The 9,543-nt window shown below is 42.5% G+C and overlaps 1 protein-coding gene across 1 annotated transcript; it reads right to left on the bottom strand.

Annotated features, from left to right (window-relative positions):
• Positions 1-7,880: 7,880 nt before the first annotated feature.
• Positions 7,881-9,157, bottom strand: TCIM (transcriptional and immune response regulator). Its single transcript, XM_032774626.1, has one exon. The coding sequence runs from the start codon at positions 9,110-9,112 to the stop codon at positions 8,792-8,794; it is 321 nt and encodes a 106-aa protein (XP_032630517.1). The 5' UTR covers positions 9,113-9,157; the 3' UTR covers positions 7,881-8,791.
• Positions 9,158-9,543: the final 386 nt, after the last annotated feature.

The following is a 9,543-nucleotide window of genomic DNA, read 5'->3' as shown; positions in this document are numbered from 1 at the left end:
GCGGCCAGCAGTCCGGCTCCTAGGCAGGGAGCCACGGGGGCTCCGTGCGCTGCCCCCACCCCCACCCCTAGCACCGGCTCCGAACTCCCATTGGCTGGGAGCCAGCCAATGGGAGCTGGGGGGGTAGTGCCTGTGATGGATGAGAGCAGCGCACAGAACCTCCTGCTCGCCTCTCCACCCGCCTAATAGTGTTGGACCTGCTGGCCGCTTCCGGCATGCGCACAATGTAGTGTCAGGACAGGCAGGAAGCCTGCCTTAATCCCATTGCACCTCTGACCGGGAGACGCCTGAGGTAACCCTGCGCCCCAACCCTCAATCTCCTGCCCCAGACCAGAGACTCCCCAGAACCCCCTCCTATACCCCAAAGCCATCATCCCCCCACCCCCCAGAGACTGCATCCCAACCCAGAGCCTGTACCCCTTCCTGCATCCCAAACCCCTCATCCCCGGTCCCACCCCAGAGCCTTCACCCCCAGCCAGAGCCTACATCCCCTTCTGCACCCCAACCCCCTGCCTCAGCCCAGTGAAAGTGAGTGAGGGTGGGGGAGAGCGAGCCACCGAGGGAGGGTGAATGTTGTGAGCGGGGGTCGAAGGGGCGGGGAAGGGGTGGGGCTAGGATGTTCAGTTTTGTGCCATTAGAAAGTTGGCAACCCTATCTCCGAGTGACATTTAGGCAGACAGGACCTAGTTTAGTTTAGTTTAGCTAAAGCTGAACAACAACAAAAAATAAAAATTCTCAGTACCAGCCAAAACAGGAAAATTTGCATTTAGTGGTTTTGTAAATAAGCAAAACATTTTTCATTCTCTCTTTAAATTTGCTAGTTGAAAATGAACAGCTTTTGCTTTGTGAACTCTTGGGGAGTTCATCCAGGGTAGTTATTTTTTTTAACATTTTCACCAAAAATTTCAGGTTTTCCTGATGAAAATGTTAAAAAGAAGTATCTTGCTGAGCATTCTCCAGGGAGAATTCGCTGGAGACTTTTCTTTTTTTTTGTTTTCGGGGGCGGGGAGCAGCAGGTGTACTTGTTTGCAGGGAAATGTCAGTTTTCACATAGCTTATACCTTTATTTTTCAGCTGTTGCAAAGATACATGGGATCTTGCGTGCATATCTCCTACCACATCTTGATAACTATATTTTACAGCATGCAAAGATAACAGCATTGCTTATTATAACCAGAGCCTTGTCTAGCCTCTGGAAAATTGTGCTGCAGCATCATTCTGCATCACCAAGGGCATTTTTACATTGAGACCTCAGGCCAATTGTTTACGATAACCTCACACACACAGCTCTAAATTTGCACCACTTTACAGCACTTGTGATAGGGGCATGTTAAAAGTGAAAATAAAATCCTCTCTGCTCGCCCTTAGATGAAGATGCTTTCTGTGCTTAAAGAGAAAACGCTGGTAATACTGCACAGAGCCAAACTCTTTTAAAACTCGGATGCTAAGCTGCCTTTATGTGCCTGGGTATCACTGTATTTAGTTATGTTCTTACTCTCTTTTGGTGTCTTAATTTACCTCAATAACAAGTGATGATTCCGTGTGACCACAAACCACTGCTTAGAGCCTCCAGCTGATGGTAAAGTTGCATTGTCACAATCACAACTCCAGGTTCCTTCAGGTTGCATGGTGGATAGGGGATTTCCTCTGGAGTTCTCTTCACTGGCTCACTGCTTGTCCTAGGGGCTGAACTGGGGCCAGAATGCTCAATACCTTGCAATCTTGAGCCCATCACTCCATTAACCAATGGAACACTCTTGACCCATTTCAGGACCCTATGCAGAAGAAGCTCTCTCTGCTGCTCAGTACCTATTTCAGATGGCCAGGTTGGAAAGATCTGTGTAATATGTAGTTCCCAAACAGCAGATGTTTGTCACAGCTGTTTCTTTTCTTGTTCTTTTTGGGAGCTGCTTGTCGAGAACCAGCAGACATCTATGCTCTCACTGTAGTTTTAGCCTGGGGTCCAGACATTCTTTCCATAGCTTTTGCAGCTCCAGTTTGTAAGGCAGGAAGCAAAAGCGTCCTGTGTATTATCCTGTTTCTATGATGCCAGGTTTATAATATACAATACACCAATGCATTCAGACACCACAGTGATGGGAGCCATATGGTTACCTACATAGAACAATCTCCTCTGCCTTGGCCCTTGGGCTAGAATGTACTCAGTGTTCAGCTATTTATTGCCGGAAGGTGCCAACCTGGTTTGTGACAGCACTGGGCAGCATAGCATTCTTTGGTATATTTATGCTGCTGAATTCTGGACGTCCATTGCTTATGGAAAGAGTTTGTTCTTTGGACTTTTGAGAAAAAACCACAAGACTGACAGTTACGTCCAGCTGAGGGTGAATCTTTAATCTGTCTCATTCTCCAGTGTAGTGCAAGGGACATTGTATCAGTAAACGCTGCCACTGACTCAAGCAGCCTGTCCTTTTAGAAATAATGCAAATGCTGACATGGACCATCATAATCAGCTCTATTTGCACCACGTACCTTCCACAAGAGGTTAAAAACCACAAGACCTCAAATCCTGCCATCAGGGAACATCTCAAACCCTGTTCTCTACACATCTGAAACCAGAGAATATTTACATATTCCAAATGCCATTTTCCTACAGGGACAGACAATAAGAATGATCTTTCTAATGGAAACCTGATGATGCTGAGATCTGGTTGGTTAGCGAGGAAGAAGGCCTGAGATGCTCCTCTGGGATTATGTTACTACTGTCATTGTCCTCAGGATTGCCTCCCTTGGGCTCCTAATACGTTGCACCCAGTTATTCTGAATATAGCTTCCTCTCTCCTGAAGATGCTCTGAGTTTGGCACACTGGGATGTTGCACACAGTGACACTTTTAGTTAGGTGTTGAATAAAACATAGTCTTCTTTTAAACCTCCACTTGTAACAGCTTCTCTTCCAGCCAGAGAAGTACCTATATTTCTGATTTCACTTACTGTGAACCTCCAGAGTCTCTTTCCTTGCTGTGGTGCAGTATTACTTATTAAGATAGATAGAACACATGTGCAGAATCATTTGGTCATAGTCTTCTTTACGGTGTCACTTGTGGAGCAGTTTAAAATTAGCTGGTGAGACATGTTCCTGCGCTCTCTAGGACATGGAGATACCTCGTGTAGCCAGTTTGACTCAGTGAAAAGAATTGATGGAAATGCACGGCTCCTGAAGGCAGGAAATACCTTGAACAGGCCTTTTCCTCTTTCTGTCGCAAGGGGAGCACTGACAATAGATTCTGTATCTTGCAGCTGCGTTTCTGCACTGTCTGATGACTGCAGCATGTTTACTCTGACAGACACAGAGTCTGCACCAAAAAGTGCTCAGGAAGGGCCTAGCACAATGTGGATGACCTGCCCCGACACACCTATTCTGTGTGAATTATATCAATAGTGTAGTGCAAACGTCAGAAAAAGCATCACCTCCCGCCAGCGGGACCCGTCCATGTAGATGGGCCATCATGAGTACTGAATTTCAGAGGTTCAGATTAGTGTCCTGGGTGGCATTTCCAAGGGCAGCAAGGAAAGCAAGTGAGCAACATCAACCTGGCAGAGAGAGAGAGAGACCATTTCTAGAGCTCGATGAAACTTGTGTTACAAACAGTGTGACTTGCAAACACTTTCCCTGGAATTATACCATGAGAGCTGGCCTAACACACCGGGGAAGAGTAGCAATGACAGAAACATGAGCTGCTTTACCATGCATCACATATAAGCCTAGCAGAAATGGAGTGAAGGTCATGAATGCAGGAATGAGATGCAGAAATGCAGATTATAGCCACAGAAAATGAATAAGCAAGTGACTTTTTTGAACACAGTCTTTATTCTTCAGGGAACCCATTTGGGCTAATGATTTCAATGTAATTAGATAAGGGAGACTATAAACTCTTAAATCACAGCATGTGATCAGTCATGCTATGCAAATTGCCATGACCATGACAGTCTTAGCTGTATTAGAAAGCATCAGCAGCAAATGCTTTAATTGGTGTTGCTGACGCTTCTTTCAGATTCCCGTCCTACAAGGGAAGGAGTTGGCAGCCACTGTATCTAGCTTCTCCAGTGTACTGGGTAGCATTGGGTGGGAAAAGGTTATAGGTAATGTGTAGCACAGAAGATAGCTGTACTTGCCATACTATTCTATCTCACAGAAGATAGCCATCTGGGGACTGAAGCTTCTCAGTACCCATTGTCACTGGCAGGAATTGCGTGGCCATTACTCTGCACAGTGGATTCATATATACTGTTCCCAAAGATGCAAACTTACATTTCTCAGCAGGCATAGAGCAAGCCAGAGGGCTCTGCGATAGGCAGTTGATTTGTGACAGGTTATTATAAGAGATGTGAGGTGTGGAGGTGCCTTGGCGATAGGCAGAAATATTGTTGTTGAATAGGTCTGACATGGACAGCTCAAAAAACGACAGGCTATAAAATACACATTTCTGCACACCTGAGTCCTCACACTTGCTAGTCCAGTCCTGCCACTGGTTCTGCTTCCAAAGCACTACCAATGCACTTCATTCCTGACCACATGCAGCCCCTGGTACTCTACCTCTAGGCCCACACACACAGCTCCGCATGCACCTTGGTCCTGACTTGCAGCCTCCTCTGCTCAGTTTGTCTTGAGCACAGATTACCAGCTAGGCAAAGCTGTGTGATGGTTTGGGGATATGGGACTGAGTGACTGAATTGACAGCAACATGTTTATTTCACATGGGAAATGCAAACTGTATAAATCCTGATAATCAAGAATACAGGGCAGGGCCACCCAGAAGATTCAGGGGGCCTGAAGCAAAGCAATTTTGGGGGCCCCTTCTGTAAAAAAAAGTTGCAATACTATAGAATACTATATTCTCATTGGGGCCCTGCGGGGCCCGGGGCTTGGGGCAAATTGCCCCACTTGCTCCCCCCTCTGGGCAGCCCTAATACTGGGGGAGCGTGGGTGAAAATCAGAATGGAATGTGGGATGCTTAACAGTATTAGGGGAAGTGACAGCAGTTGATTTCAGATAAGCAAAGGAGGCGAGAACGTACATTAGTTGGTACCAGCTGTTTCAGCATTTTTTAAATATTTTCCTGCAATATGATTTCTGAGCAAGCCTCTCCATTCCCAGTATATAATACTAACCAAAGGAATATGGACTTCCATGGGTATATCAACCCCAAGGGATTCTATTCTTAGAGCATTTCTGTCTCCCACACAAGCCCATTTTTGTGTAAATCACATGGAAAAAACTATGCAATACAAATCCCCTGAGTGACTTCCCTGCAGTCGTCGAGGGGATCTGCACACACAGTGTGTTGTCCCACCACAGATGGTGGCACACATTCAAATGAGGGATTCGAGGTGACTGCATCAACTCATCATAGGCCTCATCCAAAGCCCACTGAAGTCAGTGGGAGTATTTCTATTCATTTTGGCGGGCTTTGGATCAGGCCCAGTGTTTGGCGCTGACACCTTAGACATACATATCATGTAAGCCATTTAGTATGGCCCCAACTGGGATGAAGGATTGTGCCAGTGCAGTCCCTTAAAGAGGCTCTGACCAGGCATAGGGGTCTGCCTACATGGATCTGAATGCAGGACTAGGGTCTATATTAATATTTTATGTTGTTGTCTCATTTTGTTCAAGCCAGGAGATGTTGCACGGCTTCATGCTACGGGTGTTCTTCCCCAATCCACAAATCCTGGTGTTTCCAGTTTAAAAGTGAGTTCAGATAGGTCCAGGGAGCCATTTATCAATTTTTGCAGGTCTGCATGTAGCAGTTTATAGCAGGGGCAGGCACCTATGCCAGAGCCACTGGGCTACAATCCTGAGGGCTACAACTAATTTGTATAAAATGGAACAGATCGCTTACCTTATCTTTAATACAAAGGTGCAAAAAATGGAATTTCCATCCTGTGGGAAATTCAGATATTTCTGTTTTTATCTTTGCCCTGAATCAGGACAAAATGTCAAAATCTTGAAATATTTCATGGAACTGAAATACTGAAATATTTTGATTCAAAAACATCAAAACAATGTTTTCAAAACCTTCCACGTAGATTATGTTGAAACAGTAAAATATTATAAAATTAATAATATCAGAGTAAAATGAAGTGAAACCAAACAAGTCTAAAAGAAACATTTCTATGTCATCTAAATGAAACAAGAAAGTCAAAATCAGGGGTCAGAAACCTTTCAGAAATGGTGTGCTGAGTCTTCATTTATTCACTCTAATTTAAGGTTCGCGTGCCAGTAAAACATTTTAATGTTTTTAGAAGGTCTCTTTCTATAAGTCTATAATATATAACTAAACTATTTTTGTATGTAAAGTAAATGAGGTTTTTAAAATGCTTAAGAAGCTTCATTTAAAATTAAATTAAAATGCAGAGCTCCCCAGAGTGGTGGCCAGGGCCCAGGCAGTGTGAGTGCCACTGAAAATCAGCTCGTGTGCCGCCTTCGGCATCATGCCATAGGTTGCCTACCCCTGGTCTAAATGAATCGTTTCAAAACTATTCCATACAGCATGTTGTCAGAATCTACATGGTCTTGTGAATCATTTAGATTTTGATGAAATAGCCTTTTCTATGGGTAAATTGTTCAGTCAAATATTTTTTTGATCAGCTCTTTGGAGACTGGTGGTCTTGCACCCCAATTCTTGCACCCCAATTCTTTCCAGCTCTGCCTTTGGCAGGGGAGACAATTAGATCCGTTATGTAGCAGCCCAAACTGCTGCATAAATAAACCCATTCTACATGCAGTTGGCTTTTGCTGTTGACCCCTAGATTTGTACATTTGCGCAGCATGGAGGGCATTCAGCTCTGGAACTCACTTTTGCTGTTGGTCTGACAGACTCCAAGTCTTTTGATCTTCCAGGTATGATCTAAGATGCAAATAATTTCTCAGGCTTTTGCCTGCGGGATCTTTGGGCCGCGCCTGCCTTATCCTGGAGGGAATTTACTTAGAACTGATATTGATCAATGTGCGATGGTATTTCATTTTTAAACTTGTCGGTGTTCCTTGGGAATGTCTGGGTGCGCTTTACAAATCTATAAATAAATACAATTGCCTGCTCTATTAAGTAATTTAAAGGGGCCATTTCTAGACTACCTGATTTATTGTCCATTTGTATTTTTTCACTGTAAGAAAGCAGCAGCTGGCCTATTACTCCTCTGAATCATTTTAACTTGCAGTGGAGTAAGCAGGGTCATGGGAACTTATTTTTTTTCAGCTAGTAGATTATTAGAGGACAGGTTTATAAATAGCTATTCTGTAGCTGTGTTTAATGACTTTGCGCATAAGCAACATGGTGAGCGCTGCAATATAAACAGCTAGAGAGATTGTAAGTGCCTGATTCTGCTACAATTGAAGTCAATTATAGAAATTCCATTGATTTCAGTGGATTATCCATAAATGTCCTCATTTGCAGGAGAGATGGGAGCCCGGGGGAACCAGATAGTTTATTTTTGGTTGCTACTATTTGTTTTCTAAATAATTTATATTGGAGGCTTCAGGGAGAAAATGCAAAATATACCCATTGATTTAATATTAACCATTAGCAATTTGGCCTAAGAGAATCAGCAGTTACGAGTCTGATGATTTCCATTTAGACTCTATCAGAGCAGCTTCCTGGATGCACCAAAGTCAGAGCTTAGTAATGAGGAGTGAAATCCCAGCTCTGTGAAGTCAATATAGTAAAACTCCCATTGCCTTCAATGGAGTCAGGATTTTACTCCAAGGAGTTTTAAGAATCTGTTTCCAGATGGATTGACTGGCAGTTAAGGAAAGAGATCTCATATTTCACCACATCCCCTCAAAAAGATATATTTAAAAGGTAAAAGCCAAGAACATAGAAACCCACCCTCTTTTAGAATCAAGCATTGCGCACAAAAAAGGTTATATAGTATCATTATAATTTATTAGGTTTGTAGCTCTCCATATGCAATAAATTATAGTAGATATAATTATAGCATTGTCATAAAACATTATCATGGAGTATTTCTAATATCTAACACATTATCTACAAGTAAGATCTGTAATTATGGCATAATAATATCAGTGAGAAATGAACAAAATATCTTTAAAAAAGACTTTCACAGTAAATTCAGTTCAGGGAAGGAACTTCATTATTTTTGCTTTTGTGCAAATAATTCATGATACGAATATACCACATAACAATGAGAAAAGAGATACAATTGCATTGTGTTTCTAAAGAAAAATGCACTCCCTGAAGGTTGAACTTGTTACACCCATGTGGTATATTTTTAATGCATTTTAACAAATGCAAAATAAATGATCAATAGCTGATCAATCACTATAACCCTCCATCCCAGTAGACAACAGTGAGGCTTAGAAATCATTTAAACATTCAGTAAAAACGATTTTTAAAAGAAAGATGAAATCAGTAAACAAGTAGAAAAAAAAGTTCTATTCTGCTTTCACCTCAGATTTACTGAGAAAATTGAGTCTGATTGTGTGCTTGTGTCATTGTCCCATAGTTCTGTGCCTGGAAGTGCGCTGGGTATGTTTCTTGCCAAACATGCTGGTTTCTTTCACTCATGCGTAGGCTTTTCTGGTTCTCTTGTTGCTGACACCAGTTCTTTCGCATTTGGAGAGTTTTTAATCACTCTGGGAAGCTTTTTGCAGTGTGTAGAATTGGATTGAATGCTTATGACCAGTTTTTCAGGTTCACTTGTCCTGCCAGAAGCTTCCATGGTTGTGGAGAATATCACATTTGTTAAGATTTCACAAACTCAGTCTTGTTCTTTAAATATAGCTTTTCTTCCATCCCCTTTTCCTTGGATAGTTCAATGAACTTTAATGGAATATTTCTGAAGTTTCAGAAACTGGAAAAGTTTGTCTTTTGTTCTCTGCTTTAGTGCCATTAATGCTCGTGTTTTCTCCTCCAAGTCCTGATCAGTGTCAAGTATGATCCTGGCTCTTTCCTCTGCTTTCTTGTCTCCAGAGTTTTTGAAGAGCTTCTGAAGAGATTCCTGATCTGTGCCCTCATAGATATTGGCTACGGCTTTCTTTCGCAAGGCTGTGTCAAACCGATAGCCATGGACTGATGGGCTCACTCTTAAGGATGTAGACATGGTTGAAATTTGATTGCTTTTCTTTGCTTTCATCTATATCAGATGCACCGGTATTTGCCTTCTAGGACTCATCAGAGAGATCAGTACAAAACATATTCATAGAACTGCTATTTAAAGGCATCCAGAGTGAAAAAAAAACTGGAAGGATCAAGTTACAGCAATGACATCAGAGCGATCTCAACACAGAATAATTATAGACAGATTTAACAGTTAAGCTGCCAAATTTCCTTGTCTGTAAAAATGAGAGCAAAAGTTTTCCTTTACTTGTGTGAGGAATAGACTTTATACACACAGCCTTTGGTTGGTGTGCTCAAAGAAGGCAAACACATTCAGAAATTTTTGCCAAGTAAAACAGACTCATTTGCAGGAGAGAGGTTGTTAATCCATTTGAGGAATAAACCTCTGTCATAACTTATTACTACACCACTAAAAACTGTTCACGGGAGCAGGTCTGAGCTGCTGTG

This window comes from Chelonoidis abingdonii, chromosome 2 (genome assembly GCF_003597395.2).
Source record: "Chelonoidis abingdonii isolate Lonesome George chromosome 2, CheloAbing_2.0, whole genome shotgun sequence".
Lineage (NCBI taxonomy): Eukaryota > Metazoa > Chordata > Testudines > Testudinidae > Chelonoidis > Chelonoidis abingdonii.
This window is presented reverse-complemented; position numbering and strand designations above follow the sequence as displayed.

What these genes read in the sequence shown, in the direction of transcription:
- TCIM (XM_032774626.1), bottom strand. Translation starts at nt 9,112, where the DNA reads ATGAAAGCAAAGAAAAGCAATCAAATTTCAACCATGTCTACATCCTTA.